Source organism: Heloderma suspectum, chromosome 7, assembly GCF_057233095.1.
Source record: "Heloderma suspectum isolate Gila_16-S chromosome 7, 16-S_ref, whole genome shotgun sequence".
In the NCBI taxonomy this organism is placed as follows: domain Eukaryota; kingdom Metazoa; phylum Chordata; class Lepidosauria; order Squamata; family Helodermatidae; genus Heloderma; species Heloderma suspectum.
The window spans coordinates 33,616,141-33,635,733 of NC_139464.1; the positions used below are offsets into that span (position 1 = coordinate 33,616,141).

At 44.6% G+C, this 19,593-nt stretch overlaps 1 protein-coding gene across 3 annotated transcripts in view; it reads right to left on the reverse strand.

Moving 5' to 3' along the window:
• LOC146339502 (protein mono-ADP-ribosyltransferase PARP12-like) overlaps positions 1–17,354 on the reverse strand; it is a 34,860-nt gene extending 17,506 nt beyond the window's left edge. For 2 of the 3 annotated variants that reach the window (XR_014784258.1, XM_084809553.1), the window contains exons 1-6: positions 16,909–17,354; positions 14,159–14,294; positions 9,749–10,013; positions 8,496–8,597; positions 5,548–5,671; positions 1,225–1,420 (exon numbers count right to left, since the gene is read on the reverse strand). Coding sequence is in view for 2 of the 3 variants with exons in the window: in XM_084809553.1 (XP_084665679.1) it covers positions 1,225–1,420; positions 5,548–5,671; positions 8,496–8,597; positions 9,749–10,013; positions 14,159–14,294; positions 16,909–17,240 (1,155 nt within the window). In the remaining variant the exon portion in view is untranslated. The remainder of the gene's footprint in view (positions 1–1,224; positions 1,421–5,547; positions 5,672–8,495; positions 8,598–9,748; positions 10,014–14,158; positions 14,295–16,908) is intronic. The other variant, XM_084809554.1, reaches the window with a different exon arrangement.
• Between the last annotated feature and the right edge of the window lie 2,239 nt (positions 17,355–19,593).

Here is a 19,593-nt window from a genome sequence, read left to right on the forward strand (position 1 = left end):
TGTGGCATATACTGGAATTGAAAGAAAGGAATATTTGCAATTAAACATGCAATGGATTTAGGCTGTAACTAAATTGTCCAGAACTTTATAGAAACAAGGGATGTTAGTTAGTGGACAAAATGATGTTCCTCCATTAAGAAGAAAGTAGTAAATTCAGTAAAGTAATAAATATTCATAATTTGAGGACAGGGAACATGGTGGAAATCAGGTAATTACAGGACATAAAATAGGAGTACCAGGTAGTCCATATGGGCTCCATGCTTGATCCTGGCAAGACACACGATGACATCCCCTGGATTCTAGTGCCTGTGATTACTTGCTAGACCGTGAGGCCAGCAGAGAGCCCACAGCAATAAATACAATTGATGACATTGTGTCGTTTATCATGCTTAACCTCAAAGGTCAGATATTTTTTCCCATGGTTCTCTATTTCACAGAGAAAAAGAGCTTTTAATTCAGTATTATAAGAACTAATATTTAACTTTGAGAACTGGTGCCTGAGTTTGCTTTTGGTCCTTTTCCATCCCCTTTCACCTTTGTGTCATGTCTTTTAGATTGTAAGCCTCCAGGCAGGGACTGTCTTGTTTTATTGATTGTATATAAGCCACGTTGGGAGCCTTTTCAGCTGAAGATCAGGGTAAAAATGGTAAGAATACTAATAATGCTAATAATAACGCTCAAGATTCTGTTTTGAGAGAGAAGTCCCAGCTTTAGCATGTTTGTATTAAATTCAGTTTCCTTTTAAATAAAATTATTTTTAAAAAGAGACTTACAATAATTGCATTTCCTTTTTTTTTTTTTTAACTGAAGTCCCACTTAACTAAAATGACTTACATTTGTGGATCTTTCCAGCATCGATTACATTTCCCACTCTTTTTAAAACTTGGGCTGAACCTGGCTTTATTCGGCTGTTGCCATTTTAAAAATCGTTTCTACTTTTTATTTGTTGTTATTGATTTTATTGTTTATTTTTGGAGGGGGAACAACAATTGAAGGGCAGCCGTTTTCAAAATAAATATGGCCCACAGCTCTCATGCAGCTCCGATTCATTTCAGCGAACATTGGGCAGGCAAATGCCACCGTGAGTTGTGCACCCTGTTAATTAATTAGTGGGAGAAGAATGCCAACTGAATGTTCAGCTTCAAGTGCTAAACTATCTACAGCACTTTACAATATACAAAGGGGCAACACAACTGCATTTATTTTCAGTGCAGTATTACTTACTGGAACTCCATATTCATTCCACACATTACATTCATCTTTCCAATACCAGATCCAATCAGTTGTGAGAATATAGTGAGGGGGCTTGGTCACAGAGGATGCCGTGGAGAGGCGTCTAAGTTTGGCAGAGCCGTAAGTCATTTTGGAGAAATCGATGTCTACACGGCTAGTGCCTTTCCCAGCACTGCTGTAGGAAATTCTGCAGACAATTGGGTTTAAAGGGGGGGGGGGTTAGCTCACTTGAACATTTTCCGAAGTTCTAGACACACGAGTCTTAATAATGCTAAGATTTGCCATTTTGTACAAATATGAGAATCTATTATCTCACACCTAACCAAGACTGCTTCTTAACATAAAATCCATTTTAAAATAGCACTGTATTAAAAAGTTGCTGGTGAATGTTTTCTGCATGAAAAGGGAGCTTTCGGGAGGCTGACATGTTCCCCAAAGCACAGATTTTTCATGCCTGCCTACCAACCCAATTGCTCCTGCTTCAGCACTGTGAAAGGAGGAAGGAGGTTGCCCAAACTCCCAGCCGCTTAGGCAGGGACAGATTGCTTGGGCTGAACACCAACCCAGCAAGGTAGGCTGCCACCACCCCTTCTGTCCAACTCAGCCTGAGACAGGGGACTCTCAGACCTTTTAGGACACCCCTAAGGCTTATGAAATAGGGGGCCAAACTAGCACCCTCTATTTTCAAGGCTTAGGCCCGACACCTGAAACAGCAGCATTAACCACGAGGATTTACTACAGAACCAATTTAGAATAAAGCACATGGACAACCAGCTAGCTACAAGAGATAGCAAGTTTACTGGGGAAGGAAGTGGGAATGAAAGATACACAAGTACCAGTCAAACATTTGGAAATCATACTTCAAGGCAAAAATAACAAAGCCACCTAAACCTGTATCTAAGCACGGGTCTTCAAACAGGACAGGGCCCAGACAGAAATACTTGGGAGTCTAAAGCAAAGGCAAGATAAAGACGAAGACCACAGGTAGCAGTAACCCCACTGGTTATACGCTTAAACGCCAGGCAACTCTATGGTGATCCCTGTTAGCCAAGCACAGGCTGGCTGGAATAGTTTTCTCAGGCCCCTAAAGGGAGGCAAGGGTTCCCACAGGAATGTAACTGAGATCACTCAGTCTATTTAACTGGGCCCTGTTCTGACCTTGGGGCTGGAGCCATCATGAGATAACACACACACAGATGGCTTACCCACTACACGCAGCCCCAGCTTTTGCAAAATGGGAACTTACAGACTGCTAGAACAAAGAAAATAGAGTTCTTGACAAGCGCCATTTTTTTTTTCAAACTGGCCTTCTTCCTAAGAATAGTGATAGCATCATGTAGCCAATCAAATCTAACTATGTAATGATGTTGTTGAGGGCAAGTGAAACTAATTTAGAATGAGGTGCCTTCACTCAGAAATTGTTTCATCTGACAGCAATGACAAATCTGATTGGCTACTTGCTGACACCACTGTTTCTACGATGAAGGTGGTAGATTTTTACAAAGAAATGGTGCTGATGCAACAGCCCAACGGGGCTACGAAGTTCACTCCTGAATACTGAAGGAAAATGTCCTAATGCAAAAAGCTCATTTTAAAGCTAACACAGCAAGTGGACAACCCACTGTCATCAAATAAGGTGCAATCCTATGCATGTTTAGATAGAAAAAGTCCCACAGCTCCCAGCATTCCCCAGCCAGCATGGCTGGATGAGGAATGCTGAGAGTTGTAGGATTTTCTTCTGTCTAAACACACATAGGATTGTGCCCTAAATAAACGTATCAATGTAGCCCAAGCAAGACCCAAGTGCAATGACTTGTATCGCTCCCCATAATTCAGCCGTAGGACAAATGCTTTGCATGCAAAAGGTCCCAGGTTTAATCCCCGGCGTCTCCAGGCAAGGCTGGAAAAGACTCCTGTCTGAAACCCTGGAGAGTTGCTTCTAGGCGGTGTCGACTAAGCTAGATTGCTCCAATGGTCTGACCAAGTATCAGGCAGTTCCTATGGTCCCTTCCCATTTTGAACCCTTCTATTAATGATGAGCACCCATTTACGCAAGGTCTTTGCTTCAATTAATTCCCTGACCACTACACCCTGCCACTGATCTCCTGTTTTTGCACAACCTGAAGAGGGTGGAGAGAAGATCGGAGCAGCTTGGAAAGAGAGAAATCCATCCTCCCTGAACATCCAAGTCTGAGCACCTAGGGTTTTAATCTCTTTCTGACAGGTATCTGTGGAAGGCAGGCAAAAAGAGAAAACTGCTTGGGGCTCAGTCTCTGCCTCCCTATTTCAAGTGGGAGGGGAGACAAGAAGGGATCAGTCACTGTGGGGTCCAGACAGCAGCCACCCAGAGAAGCCACAGTTAAGTTGTTCTGCTGCGAAGTTACCGGTGGCCGCCAAAGGGGACTCATTTAAGACTGCAGATTTTACGCACAGGAAGATTGTGTTATACTCCCATTTCTTTCTTTTCTCAGTTCAATTCAATTCAGTAAATTCAGATCATATCCTATGAAGTCTTATGACACAGTGTGATTTTGTTTTTTTCCATTTCCTCATATTGTTTTCCCTATATTTTCTTATATCCACATATATTCCCCTTAGATAATTAAGTTTATATCTTGCTTTTAATATCTTATCACTTTTTATTAATCTCTCTCTCTTTCTCGTTTAAGTCAGCCTTTACTTGATTTCTGTCAATAAAGGTTGCTTCCCTCTATAACTTCTCTACCCATTCATAGCAGATAACTTGTAGACCTCAGATGCCACAGTGAACTTTTATGATCCCTACTCATCAGAACTGAAATGTTGTTATTGTAATAAAATGTAAAGCCTGACCCTCTAATGTATCCCCAACCTGTAAATATACAGAATGTGCCATTACTTCCAAAACAATTAAGTGTCAAATTGTAAATATCCCGAAAAGGAAGATTGCTGTATCAACTATCCAATGTGCTGTTCATATGAAATGTCCTTGGGAGCATGAATGATGAATGGTTTTATTTACAGGAAGGCCGTATGGCGGTACCGAGGTGTGTGCAAAGAGGATTGCTAAAGTGCCAGCTTCAGGAAAGATGGAAGAGGGACAACAAAAGGGGGCATCAGCAGATGTTGCAATAACAAAGAACGTTTTATGGTGGTTAAACCAGCCTTGAGAGATGTTGGGGAGTCATCAGGATGTTGTTAATCTCTCAAATGGCAACAATCAAGGCAGGGGCGCAGTGACTGGCCTGTACATGTGCACATGCTACAGGTTCCCTCATCTGGACTTACACATAATCCCAATTTACCCGGCCAGTAATTGGTTGTGTGAATGTATGTGTTGGGTAGAAATCCTAGATGGGAGATTACTGACTGGTACTTAGACAGAGGTTTGGACAACTTTGTACTGTCATATGTGCAATTTCAGATAGTTGTACAGCCTGCTGTTGTGAAGCTGTTGTGAATATTGTTGTTAAGAGCAATACGACAATGGAACCAATTACCTAGGGAGGTGGTGGGCTCTCCCACACTGGAGGCCTTCAAGACGAGGCTGGACAGCCATCTGTCAGGGATGCTCTGACTTGGATTCCTGCACTGAGCAGGGGGTTGGACTGGATGGCCTTGTAGGCCCCTTCCAACCCTACTATTCTATGATTCTATGAAGCCAGCAGCTGGGGGACATCTGTACATCCAGCAGGGGCTAACTGCACAATTAGTCAATTTCACTGCTTTTGGGAATTGTCTGGCAAGGGTTAACTGGATATTAGTCACTTGTTCAGCAACTGTGTTTGTATCTGCTGGATTGGTTTTCCCTTTCAATAAATCCTTCCTTTCTTTTCTTTAAGCCTTGTGTGTGTTTCCTGTCTCCACTCCCTAAGATTCTGGGTTCCTTCAACCTGATCAACTGAGGGTACATCACAAGGTTAATTAAATAGCCCTCTTATCGCTTACAACAGCCCTTCAGTCTCCACATTTGCAAGTCACATTTTATCATCTTGAGAGCTAGAACCTCTTTTTTCCTACCCCAAATCAACGGCTGGAACTTTCATGGATCTAAGATCTTAAGGACTGCACAAAATTTGCTTAAAAGACCACATGCACCTCTTAGTCCTCTGTCTCCAGTATGAAGACTGAGCCAATCTGAAATGTTTCCTGGAACTTTATATCAAGGCCTTGCGAATTACTACAGCAGTTGAATCAGAAAAAGCAGACAAAAGAAAGTAATCAAGTGTAATCCACCTGCTAAATACCAACATTTAAAGGAGCAAATGCCAGCAAGGGATCTGCATCAGTGCAATTCAAAGTCAAATAACAGCATATGATTAAATACATCCATACCTTTTATTTAATGGGTCACAGTAGTCTTGTTCAATTTTCTCCATATTATTCAGATCTTTCCACAGGGTACCATCGAGTATTTGCCATTTATATGGCAAATGGAAGTGAACTCTAATACATTTATCTGGATAAATCAAACCAAAGTGCGTTAGATCCCTGATATACTAAAAATGGCTTTAAAATTAGAAACACTAAAGAGCCAGGGCTAATGAAATTGCTACATATACAGGGTGTGGTGCCAAAGATAAAACATTTCCTGGAGACCTGCATTACATTTCTAGGCCTGTTATTGCCCCATCAGCTTGGTTCACGCATACACCACTTGACTTTTTGCCGCTTGGCTGCTCAGCACTTGTTGACTTACAGTTGTGTGTTAGGAACAAATTCCATTGAAAAGTACTGTGTTGAGTTGACACGGGGTGATATTGAAGTTACACTTGCAGCAATTATTCCACAAGAGCTCATGCTCACATGCAAAGTTATTGCTTTAATGAAAGACACAGACAGCAACGTTGCCTTAGCAAAAGGAGCATCCAGGTACAACATAAATTTCTAGACAAAAGTGTGCAACTTTTTTTCTATCAAGGGCCACATTCCCTTGGAGTTAATTTCGTGGGGGCCGCATGCCAGCAATGGGAGGGGCCAAAGGCAGAAGTGGCACTCTCTTTCTCTCTCTCAAGATCATCACTGCACGCTCTTTCTCTTAAGGATCTTGAGAGTTTTCATCACCACCCCCTCCCACACATACACAACCAGCCCTACTCTAACCCTTTCCTCTCACTCTCCCCCCTTTTCTCTCTTCCTGCAACCCCATCTTTATCTCCCCACCCCCCCCACACAAAGATTTGTCACCATATACTTCCCTCCCCTCGAGGCCCAGCTGGAGACCGTGGTGGCTAGAGTGTCCTTCAGAAAGACACTCCAGCTACTGCACTCTGCAGTCAGTCCTCCGAGCTCCTTGCCTCTCACTGTTCTTGCTTCTTCTCCTTGCACCCACTAGACTATGCCCCCAACTTGGCCAGTATTATATTTTTCATGTTCTTCCATAGCTTCGTTATGGGCACCTGGCTAGAGGTTGTGAACTTATTGATCTCATCACTACTTTCAGAACAACTCCACCTCCCTGACAGTTTAATTTTTATTTACTTACTAACTGTATTTATATACCACCTTTTACTGAAGCACTCAAGGTGGTTTGATTTAAAATAATAGATTACGATCCAAGGGACAAGATACAAAAGGAAAAAGGAACCAGACAGGAAGAGGAAGATAAGCTGGTATCTTCAGGTCAATCTGGCCCATTTCATGTATGAAGTTGGTCTACATACACAGCATCCAATCCTTGCAAGCCTCTCCAGATATTTTCCAAGGAAGTGACCAACCACACCATGGATGCCTGCGTGAGTTGGATTTTGTGCTTGTATGCTGACTTTGGACATTCTGTTCCCCCATTGCGAGGACAAGCTGCACCCTTTCCCCACTCTACATAACGGGCCAAGTCTGCCCAAAGATATTGCCCAAACCTCATTGTGGGTTATATCATCACTATGTAGAATGGTCAAAGCAGAAGACAGTTCTGGGAGATGTCCTGCTGTCTCACCTCTACTTCTGAAGAAGCCAGGTGAAATTGTTGCTGATGGCACCATATTCTAAATGTGGGCTTGCCAGTATCAAGAATATTAATGCTTCCGTATCTGTGCTGGAAATCTTCACAGCATGTCTGCAGAAACCAAATATGCCCACTCTGCAGTGAATCAAATGAGCATCTCAGACATCTTGTGATCAATTTAACAGCCAGCCATTCCACCAGAGGCTGCTAGAGAGTAGTTATGTTGATGTCTATAAGGGGATGACATGGTGCATTTTTCCCTTTTAAATTTGCTTTAAGAACTTCTTTTAGATGAAAAGCAACCAAGAAACACATGCCTAATAAATGAACCAGATAAGAAACAGGACAGCAAGAGAGCTGAAAAATGATAGAGCAAAGACTCTGTCAGGAATGGGTGGTGTGTCAGGGTCCCAGAGCCCATGGAGTCCCAGAGTAGTTCTGATTCTGAGGAAGAGCAGTCGCTCCTGGGAGAGGAGCGCGCTCCTCTTTCCCAGGGCCCACAGCTGACGGAGATTCCTCCCACCAGCATTCCTAGATTAGATAGCAGTCCAGGGAGTGACCGAGCGCGGGAAGTAGACTTGGTGGACGTGCGACGCCGACGCAGAGAGCGGCACCAAATGGAGGGCGCAGAAAGGAGGCGTAGTGCCCGGTTGGCGCACAAACAACGGCTGCGCCCAGAGGATCCAAGGGAAAAGGGGAGGGACTCTCCCTAGTCCTTAAGTTCAGGGGTCTGCCAGTGATTCCCTTTCAAACAGGGACCAACTGTTCCAACTTAGGGCATAGGTGCTCTGCTGCTCATATCTAGTTGCTAACAGTAGAGTTGTTAAGTTGTAAAAGAGGAATAAAGCTTTGAAAGGAATCCCTTTGTCTGTGTCTGGACTTGGCTACTGGATTAGACTGAGAGAGGCCTCCAAGAAGCCCTTGACATGGTGTTACTATAATCCTCATCAGACATTCATGTTAGTGGAATTTCCACGACATGTTGTGCTAGTACGAGAGACACCAGGGTCTGTCTAGAAATTAAAGGACAGGATAAAGTAAAGAGATAAATGCAGCGTTACCTTCTTCCAAGAGCAGCTAGTGCAAGTAGGGGCAAATGAAAGGAGACAAGTAAGCCAGCAGATTTTATATAAATGGATCTAAGCTAAATAGAACCTACAGCTTATGTCACAGCTTCTTTGTGATTACGCTAACAGATCAATTTTGTGATGTCTGAAAGTACATGCCAATAAAGGTGGGAGCAAGAGACAGTGGTATACAGTTAAATATGCAAGAGAGAGGAAAGGCTTGATATGGCTAATGGAAGAGATCCAATACCGTCCCCTACTCCCCAACTTACCTTGGAAGCTACAACTTTTCCTAATGTGGTATAAACAAATCATATCTGATTCCTCGCTGATGTTTGTGGTTGGTGGTACCTGGCCACTGCTCTCTCTTCTTTCTGAGGACGAAGGAAAACACACTCTGGTAAGGCAGTGTCAGTCTAGGACTTGTGAGACCCAGGTTCAAATCCCCATTGAGCCATGAAGCTCACTGTGTAACCTTGAGCCAGTAGTCACTATCCCTCAGCCTAACAGGGACGTTGAGAGGATAAAGTGGAGGGATGTGGAGAACTATGTACTCTCCTTGGAGGAAACACAAAACACCAATGCAGTAAAATAACTAAACGGTTCCTTCTAATAGTCCTATTAATTTGGCCAACTACTTAATTTTATAGTGTTTGGCTTTTAACACTATAAGCCAGGTGTTTAAAAGGTTCCCAGGAGATGTGACAGCAGCATAGTAAACAGGCAGCAACATCCCTTGCCTACTAGCACTTTACTGCTTGAGCTGCCCTAAACAGCTTTTAGTCCTAGCATTCAAGAAGATGAAGCAATGTATGAGAGAATGTAAGTGAATATTCAGTGGTCCTTCTCCGGGAGCCCTGCCACAGGGAGTAAAGTGGGGTGGCTACCAGGAAGAGGGCCTTTTCTGCTGTGACACCCTGGTTGTGGAATGAGCTCTCCAGAGAGGCTCGCCTGGCACCTACGTTGTGCTCTTTCCAGCACCATTTTTGTATTTTCCCAGGCATTTTAGTCTTTTAACTCTGATGTTTTAAATCTGTTATTGTATTTTAAACCTCTGCATTACTGCTAGGTTTTATTGTGGTTTGTACTTTATATTGTAGTTTTAAGCTTTTACATTTTATATTCTATTTTATGATGCATTTTGTGGTTTTAATTGCTGTGAACCACCCAGAGTTTCAGCTTTTGGGCGGTATAAAAATGTAAGAAAGAAAGAAATTTAGAGAGAGAAAAGAGGAACAGGTTCATGGGTCCAATCTCCTACCCAAATAAGTAGTGGGTCAGATGGACCTGCTGTTTCATTTGAAATGTTTTCTACCCCTATCTTAGAAAGCCATCAAGACAGCTCTTGAAACTGTCTACGGAGTAGTAGTTACAGACATGCTCCTCATCTCCTCTACTGGGCAAAGTCTACCAGAAAAGAAAAGGATACCTCCTCTGTTCCTGGAGCACACAGGAGGGTAGTTGCTAATGTGCTAACCAGATGGATTGCTCCCATAATGTTTTAAAAGAGGACAACATACTCTACCTTTGGACGGTGATGTTGTGCTATTTTTGATGTCATATACATTCCTGTAGATCATGGTAATTCTACCAATCAGGGCCTGGCTCATTCCTCGCTTCTCCAGTTTTTCATAACAGTCCAGATTAAAAATGTCATGTGAGCGTCTGCAGTTGCTTCCAAATCTGCATTCTCCCTGGAGGTAGTACTGGCATATGTGCAGTTTGATGCAGATTTTCTTAAAGTTACAAGACCCATAGGGTCCCTCCCCTTTGTTATAGTATGTACATATCTGGGAGAGAAAGGGGAAAAAAGACAGATACTTGAACACATTTAAAGCAAATAGATACTATTCTAGTCTTGTCTCTATCCAAGAAAATATGTAAACGTAGGTCTAGTAATGCCTAAATGTCTGCAAGGGAACATATGTTTTAAGAGCAGCATGAATCTTCAGTATCCAGGGTGGTGGTGGAAGCTTTGGAGTGCTTGGATCCCATGAGGAATTTGACTTTCTAAAACTGCATGGGGCTCCTTTCTGTGCCTTGGATTAGATGATATTCAGTAGTCATGGGCAAGACCATATATGTCATTACTACCTGGCTGTAGTCACCTGGTATGCAAACAAATTACAATTCAGTTGCCTGCAGGATGGAACTTAAGGAGTGGTGTTCAATTACATCAGTATCATTTGGTCACAAATATGAGCCCTATGAGGAAACAAGCTTCAGAATTTTTTCCTTGTGGTCATGCATACTCTAAAATCATAGAATAGTAGGGTTGGAAGGGGCCTATAAGGCCATCGAGTCCAACCCCCTGCTCAATGAAGGAATCCAAGTCAGAGCATCCCTGACAGATGGCTGTCCAGCCTCGTCTTGAATGCCTCCAGTGTGGGAGAGCCCACCACCTCCCCAGGGAATTGGTTCCATTGTCATATTGCGCTAACAGTCAGGACGTTTTTCCTGATGTTCAGCCGGAATCTGGCTTCCTGTAACTTGAGCCCATTGTTCCGTGTCCTGCACTCTGGGATAATCGAGAAGAGTTCCTGGCCTTCCTCTCTGTGACAACCTTTCAAGTACTTGAAGAGCGCTATCATAGTTCCCCTCAGTCTTCTCTTCTGAAGGCTAAACTTGCCCAGTTCTTTCAGTCTCTCTTCATAGGGCTTTGTTTCCAGTCCCCTGATCATCTTTGTTGCCCTCCTCTGAACCCTCTCCAGCTTGTCTGCATCCTTCATAAAGTGCGGTGCCCAGAACTGGACACAGTACTCCAGATCAGGCCTAACCAGTTGACTGAACAGGTAACACCCAAACACAGCAGAAGTTCAGTTACAGAAGACTAGGCACTAAAACAAAACAAAACTATATATAAAAATGATAAACCTAAATACCCAGAGGGCATAATCCTATGGTCCCTGGGCAAGCGTCCCAGGGACTATAGAATTGTTCTGAGTCCCCCTTCCAAGGTTGGACACAGTGCCCCCCCTCCCCCACAGCCAGTACAGAGAGAACTGTGCCAGCTGCTCTCCAAGGTCAGAAAATCAACCTCAAAGAGAGGGAAAGGGTGACACTCCACTGGATGAGAAGGGGAGGAGACTGGAGAGCCCAGGATACGAGTTATCCTGAGACCCTTCCAGCCTCCTCCCCTCCCCTTCCAAAGCGCCCTTGCTAGATGGGCTGAAAATCCCATCTATCAAAATCTGCAGGGTGGGAGGACAGGGAGGTGCAAGATTCCCTCCGCCACTCCTCCCACCCTACACTGGAAGACAGGATGCCTCTGGGTTTGGGGGCTTCCAATCACCGAGGGCACAATCATATTGACTGTGCCCTTATTAGATTTTAGAACACAAATCTAAAAATGCTGTTGAACCAGCATGTCTAATGTTATCCAAAGAGCCCTCCTGTAGAAACCACAGAATGGATCCCCCTCACTACTTTTGAGCAAGTGTTATGCAGAGATGCCTCAGGTCTATTGATCTTTACTTTAAATTCCAATATTCTTCCTCCACTTCTCTTACTTTCTCACCAAAAGAATAAGGATGCACCTGAATGCACACTGCAATTTGTCTCAAAAGCTTTAGACAAATAACAAAGTACAAGATAAAACAACAAGAACTACTACACTGTGGTCTCTAACAAGGTGCCTGTGGGTACCAGTATGCCCATGGGCATCTCTCTGGGTGCCCTTCAGGCTCCCTGCCACTCCTGATTTTAATTTTAAGCTTTTTTTTTAAAGTATTATTTTTTAACTGGGAGGCTGCCATGCTGCAAACTGAAGTGCTACCCTCCAACACCATCTTTATTTGGGCTCAAAAGAATGGTTTTGTGTTTTAGACCCCCATTTCTGCCTTATACTCATGTTCTTGGGCAAGTTGTTGTTGTTGTTGTTGTTACTGTTCTCACCAGTTTGCCTTCTGGAAAATGAGTGTTTTGTGACCAGCTGTGCTCACCATGGCAGCTATTTTATGAATGGGCAACCCCTGTGGCTGTCATTTTGTGAGAGCACCCATGACATTTAGCAAAATTCCAAGTATGTCCACTGACTCAAAAAGTTGGGGACTCCAGCAATAATGGTTCATCTTAGCCAGCCCGCTCTCTCTAACAGTTGCCAGTGTGATCGCCTGGGAAGCCCACAAGCAGTGCAAGATGGCAACAACAGTGATCTCGTGTAGTTTGACCTCAGCACCAGGCACATACTGCCCCTAGTTAGGGGAGGTTCCAATCTCAGTTATTACTGCTGATAAACATTGGCAGACCCCTTTCCACTTGCGGCAGTTAATGCTTTTGCTTTATTAAAAGTATGCAACATGTTTAGGGCGCAATCCTTTGCATGTTTAGACAGAGAAAAGTCCTACAACTCCCAGCATGCCCCAGCCAGCATGGCTCGGTGGACAATGCTGGGAGTTGTAGGACTTTTTTCTATCTAAATATGCATAGGATTGAGCCCTAAGTTGCTTAAATAGCAACAGCCAATTGCCTGTAGCATGTAAGCATCACCTCTGAGTGATCAGGCAGGAAAGCTTTACCAAACATGCTTCCCCTTCCCTCCCCTCTTAGACCAAAAATGACTACCAGAGACATGTCAGCTGATAACTTCCTCATTTGCAGTAACATGTGAACAACACTTGTCATAACGCTTTCAAGAACAGAAGGTACACACAACCCCATCTGGTTATTAAGATCTGCAGGAGGCCCTCTCGGGGACACCATTACCTGCACAGGGCCATTTCTCAGGCATGCGTAAAGGGGATTTCCTCCTGTGTCATTCCCAAACTGTGGAATATGCCCTCCCTACAATTGGCTCTCACTCTCTTGACTTTTAGAAAGGGCATAAAGACACATCTTTCTAATTTAGCCTTTTAAATTATGCCGTTTAATGTTTTATTGTTTTTAATGTTCTTGCTTCTTCCTGCTTTTTTTTAATTGCTGTGCACCATCTTGACGCCTCTTTAGCAAATAAGGTGGTATATATGTTAAGAAATAAATAAAGACAGGTTTCATCACATTCTTGGAGTGTGTTAGGTAACTATGACCCCTTATATCTGTACCAACCACAAAGCACATTCACTGAACCAAGCAAGAAGTGCATTCCAATCTTTCAGCTGTAAATACAATGAGTTAGAGCCAGACTTTGAGTAGACTGGTAATAATCCATGGGGATTAAGTTAGTACTGAATAACAGGTCCCATTGATATCAACAGGTCTACTCAGACTGTCTGAATCCAACCCAACATGTTTTTGCTCATTCATAGTAATGGCAATGGGTGGCTCCAGTCCTTTTCTGTGCTGAAGCTTACAACAGACTACTAGACTAACACATTGCAGGTACAAGTATTAGAAACTTTAGCAGAAATAAGGTGGAAATTTTCCCAAAACGGAATGCTTTCCATTTCTTCATTTTTCTGTGAACAATCTTCCATCTCATAAGTCCATTAGCAACAATGAATGGGTGCCAATTGCAAATACAAGACTGTGACAGTTTCAAAGTCAGCTGCGCTGATCCAAAACAAATAAATCCAAAATCTACAGTTGACCAATCTAAAATCCAGTTGGGCAATCCCTTTATAAGGACCAACCAAAATTCCACAACAATGCATGCAGGCTTTTGAGTTCTCTAGAACTCTTCATCAGGCTAAGTGAAACAAAAAGCAGGGGATGGCGTAAGAAACAGAAAAGCCCCATAATTTGGCTTTTCTAAACTGTAATCTCAACTGCAGACATCATGGCCACAACATATGGCCAACTATTTCGAATTTTCCAATGCAAAATTTCCAGAAAATGCACATCACTCAACTGCAGTTTAAAACAAACACAAGTGCAGTCTGTACTTCTCACAGCTCTAGCCAATTTCTTTGGCTATATAGGAGATGTGCCGAAGTTCTGTCCACCAGTTTTCATGAGATCTGTTTAAAATAAAGCATCAATCAAGTGTGGCAGTCCTCACCTCAGGCAAGAGTGAAGTATCATTCTGAAGCAGCAGCTGACATAACTCATCAGAGCTTAAGGTATCCAGTCGATGCTCTTTTAGGACAGAGAGGTTATGGGGTGAATGAAAGTCATGGATGAACTTGCATTGTTTCCTGAAAGTTTTGAAAACATTAAATATCCTTAAAATTGTATTCTGTTTTTGCTATCAAATATAAATTAGTGGATAGCTACCCATAGATAAAATAGACATACAGCATGATTCTATGCAAGTTTACTTAAAAATAAATCTCACTAAGTTTAATGGGGCTTACTTTCAGGTAAGTGCACATCAGATTGCAGCCTCAGCAAATGACTGATTCACACGTAACGACAACAGAGAGTACAGGCTGAGTATGGGTTGCTGATGAATCGTGGGTTGTTATGTGTGAACCCTGCACTATGGTTTACCTATGGGTTTGTCAACCACGAACAACCCAGAGTTCACAACCCAAAAACAAACTATGGCTTCTCTTCCTGGGTTGTGGTTAACAACCCATAGGTAAACCATAGTGCAGGGTTCACACACAACAACGCACAATTCAATGATAACCAATGCTCAACTCACACTCTAGGTTGTAGTTACATGTGAACCAGGTCAGTGTCTTCCAACAGGATTTTGGACAATAAAAATAAAAATTTGCACATTGTAAAACAATCCAGTTTGTTAATCATGCATTATTTTGAAGAAGTGGGAGTGAGTGAGCATGCTGGCTCCCACATTCCTGTTGCACTAAACAACCCAGGGATCCTGGGTTACAAATCTGGGTTGTTCCCCCCCACACACACACACCCTGTTGTTGTTGTTGTTCAGTCATGTCCAACTCTTCGTGACCCCGTGGACCATAGCATGCCTGGCCTTCCTGTCCACCGCTCTCTCACGGAGCGTGCTCAAGTTCATATTCATTGCATCGGTGATGCTATCTAGCCATCTCATCCTCTGCCGTCCCCTTCTCCTTTTGCCTTCAGTCTTTCCCAGCATCAGGGTCTTTTCCAGAGAGTTTTCTCTTCGCATTAGGTGGCCAAAATATTTCAGCTTCAGTATCTGTCTTTCCAATGAGCACTCAGGGTTGATTTCCTTTAGGATGGACTGATTTGACCTCCTTGTAGTCCAGGGGACTCGTAAGAGTCTTCTCCAGCACCACAGTTCGAAAGCATCGATTCTTCGGCGCTCAGCCTTCCTTATAGTCCAGCTCTCACGGCCATACATTACTACTGGGAAAACCACAGCTTTGATTAGACGGACCTTTGTTGGCAAGGTGATGTCTCTGCTTCTTACTATGCTGTCTAGGTTTGCCATAGCTTTCCTCCCAAGGAGCAAGCGTCTTTTAATTTCATGGCTACAGTCACCATCTGCGGTGATCTTGGAGCCCAAGAAAGTAAAATCTCACCCTACAACAACCCAAATTCTGGGTTTGCATCTCACCCAGCATCCTTGGGTTGTTTAGTGCAGTGGCTGGGCCCATATGTGCTCTATGTTCTTTAAAAGCCCAGTTTCTCAAGTTTCATCATAATGAAGTTTCTTAAATCAAAAAAAGATTGGGAAAAGGGAAATGCTGGATTAGGACCACACAGATGAATGGAGAATGAAGGGAGGCTCCCATGAATTCATAGTTATGTCTTAAAATTCCCAAGGGAAGGCCTAATGAAACAGAACCAGGCAGAAAGAAGGTGGCAGTTCTACTACGCCACCTTCAACATTCAGTCAACACAACCAGGGGAAGAATGCAGATTGGAAAGGGATATTTAGGACAGAAAAACAGCGGAACAACAACAACAAGGCATAACAAGCTTCCATTTGAAAAAACTCCCCCCCCCCCCCAATTCTAGCAAACAAGCCCAGATACAGTTTTATTATGAAAAGTTTTGGAGAGGCCATTAAATTGCTTTGTAAGATGGAAACAAAACTTCTTTTCAAGTTATTTTGGCAAAAATATGTTGATCTCTACAAAAAGTTCTCAATTCAACCACATTGCAAATGCTGGCAAAATGCAATAGAGATAACACTTTCGTTTTTATTTTTTAAAACTGTCTATGATGATCAGCTATATCCACTCGGAACGAAGAATCAACCAGTACTGGAAATACGAATTCCCTTTCTATCCCCGCCCCAACTTGAAGACAATGAAGCGGCGGGGGCGGGTGATCAACTCCCAATGCGCAAAGCCCCTCCCCGAATTCCCGGATAGTGAACCCGGGATTGGAATATCTTCTGCACAAACATAAATCCAGCGGTTTGGCATTTCTAAAGCCCGATCCTAGCCATTCCAAGTGCGCTCCAACCGAGTTCAACGGGAGAAGTAATCTCCAAGTCATCATTACGAAGGAGATCGGAGGCGAGCGGGGCACAACCCCAGGGGCCTATTTTCCCGGAAATAGCCCCCCCCCCCCGCAGCCCAGTTCAATGGGACTTAGGCAAACGTGCATAAAGCCTCAATACATTTAGCGCGGAGTAAACCCTATTGTATTCCGGGCTCGGGGAGTGCCGAAGAGATCACCTTTTGCTGGAAGAAGCGAAGGATTAAAGCCGCCTTCCCCAACACAGCGTCCTCCAGATATCTCGGACTACAACTCCTATCGCCCCCAGCCAGCACGCCTGCGAACGACGGGGGGTTGTAGTCCAAGCCGTCTGGAGGGCGCCCGGTTGGGGGAGGCTGCATTACAGGGTGTGCCACTGATCAGGGTTGCGCTGCCCCCTTTCCGGGCCGAAGGGGCGGGGAGGGGGCTCACCTCGTGCCCTCATGCCGGCACTCGCCGTAAACGAAGAACCGGCAGAGATGGAGCTGCCGGCACGACCCCTCGCACTTTCCCTTGCCGTGTTCCGGGCACAGCCGCGCCTGGGTGGCGGCCACCACGACCCGGTCCCCATCGCTCCCGGCCTCCTCCTCTCGGGTCGCCAACACGAACCTCCCCGCGTCCTGCAATATCGAGGCCAGCAGCTCCGGTACGTCCTGCAGGGCCAGCAGCCGACAGAGCTTTTTCTTGGCCAGGCAGCCGCCCGACGCGCACAGCTCCTTGTGGGCTCGGCGGGCCAGGAGCTCGCCGGTGTAGTGGTCCATCATGGCTTCGTGGCTCTCGGGGCAAGCGCCGCCGCCGCCCAGCCCTCTCCGCCAGGAAGCCCTGTCCTCGCGCCCCGCCGCGCTGCAGCCCCCCTCGCGCAGCCCCGACAGAAGACCACCTCCCTCCCAATTCCCGCCTTCCAAGACAGCGCCGCCCTGCGCCTTCCTCGGGGCGTCTTTCTCTGCCTCTGGTTCTCTCTCGCCTCAAGGAGAAACGAAACCGAAAGCGAGACCTTCCCTGAGCACTGATCAAACGGCGCCGCCCGCCTGCCTGGCTAGGTGTCTGTGGCTGTAATCCTACCGTACAGCCATACCTGGGAAGAAGTAAACCCCGCCGAGTTCAACAGGACTTACTTCTACGTAGACCCGCACCAGCCAGCTTCACAACGTCATTCGCAATGGTTCTAGCCACCTGGAACAGTTTGATCTCACTGGCATGGTCCACATGAACACTGCAGCCCGCCCTGGGTTGTGGTGCGCGCTGGTGGCCACTGTGAATACTCAAGCCGCAGTGACTGCCTGTGGCAGCTTATTGTGACAAGCAAACCCAGCAAAGATGGGTTGTTCCCGTGGTTAACAAACCACCCACAGCCCATGGGCTGTCTTTGGCTTGTAGGTCGTTTGTTGTCTGCCACCCCCATAACCTTTACCACCATTTTCTTATTCCAAAATTCCCAAGAGCAGTGTGACATCACAGGTGTTGTGAGAAATCAAAATGGTGGCTTCCAGCCCGCTACTGGCAGCTGCCATTTAGATTTCCCCATAATGCCCCCAAGTGATGCTATGTCAGGGATATTGTGGAAATTAAAGTAGTGACTGTAGAGGGCCATAGGGTTTTCCAGTTTACTGGCTCCAAGTTTGTAGACAGCACTTGGAGCCTGCACTCCCTTTTCCTTCATACCCAGCCCAGTTCTTTCCACTGCAACGCTCTCTCCGTGCTCGTAAATGGAACGTGGAGAGAGTGAAAAGGGGGTGTTCCCAGGATGGGGAGGGGAGGGGACTGCATAAGCTTTGTTATGAAGCTTCCTATGCACTGTGCAGCCTCCCCCCCACCCCGCAACGTGCCCTAACTAAACAGCCAAAATCGGCTGTCTAGCTACAAAAGCAGGGCTGGCAGGGCATGGAGGAGAGGATCCCCTCCATGTGCCGCCTGCCCTGCATAGGATAGTCGGCCACCTCTGACTTTGGAAGCAGCCAGCTATCCCGATAGGATTGCACCCAAAAGCCAGTTCACAAAGCACATTTTAAATATATGCATGCAGTCTAAATCTTGTATGTGCTTAGAGTGCTAGAAGGCCCACTGGAGGGCCTCAAAACTTGAGCCAGCCCTGGTCCGTAATACTTAAAATGTATATGATTTTTTGATTGTTCAAAATAGTTCACATGTAATCAACAGCCTTCTAATGTAGGTCATTATTATTCCCATGTAGCAGAGACTTGTCCCTTGGACAGTGGATCAGTTCAGATGAACTTCTAAATTATTAGTTTAGGTATTTGGAATTGGAAACAAGTCTTGTGCACTCCCTCCTACCCTCACAATGCTCTGATTCCCTCCTTCAGTTCCTGGTTTGATCAACCCAAGTCTGGCAAATGATGGTTTGTACAAACAGTAGTTTACTTGCAAACCAGAATGAGAAACCCAGTTCAAACCATTGTTTCAAATTCTGGTTTGGAGACACACTATGATTTGTGCAAATCACCATTTACCTGATCCAAGTGCCATGGCAAATTATGCTTATTTATTTTATTTATTTATTGCATTTATATCCTGCCTTTTTTCTTCTTGCAAGGAATCCAAGGCGGCTTACATTATCCTCCTCCTCAAACCATGAAGGGAATGAGAGAATCTGAATGCAAGGCTAGTTTCTGATTCACCAAACCACAATTTGGAAGCTTGTCTGAACCAATCCAGTGCCTTACCCAAGCAACCCAGTACATTTCATGGCTGAGACTTGAGTTTTGAACTGGTAACTCCTACATCCAAACAATGGCTGGGTTCAAAGAGAATGCAAAATAGGTTTAGCTAAACCATTCTTCGTTTGTCTGAATACAATCCAGCCAACAAACCAGGATCTGAAACCGCAGTTTGAACTTTGATTTGCTGTTATGTCTGAATTCACAATCCATTGATAAACCAGTTAGTGTTATTGTTCCACCTCCAAGAAGCTGCTGCACCATGGAGACACGAGCAAATTTATAAAACTAAATGCTAAGCACACGGGAAGCAAAAGCAAACAAGCAGCTCCAACTTTATCTGATTATTGATTGATTACTTGATTTGATTTGTACCCCACCAAACAATGGCAGTCAAGGCAACTTAGGGCACAATCCTATGGCCGCTAGTCAGCAGCTAGAC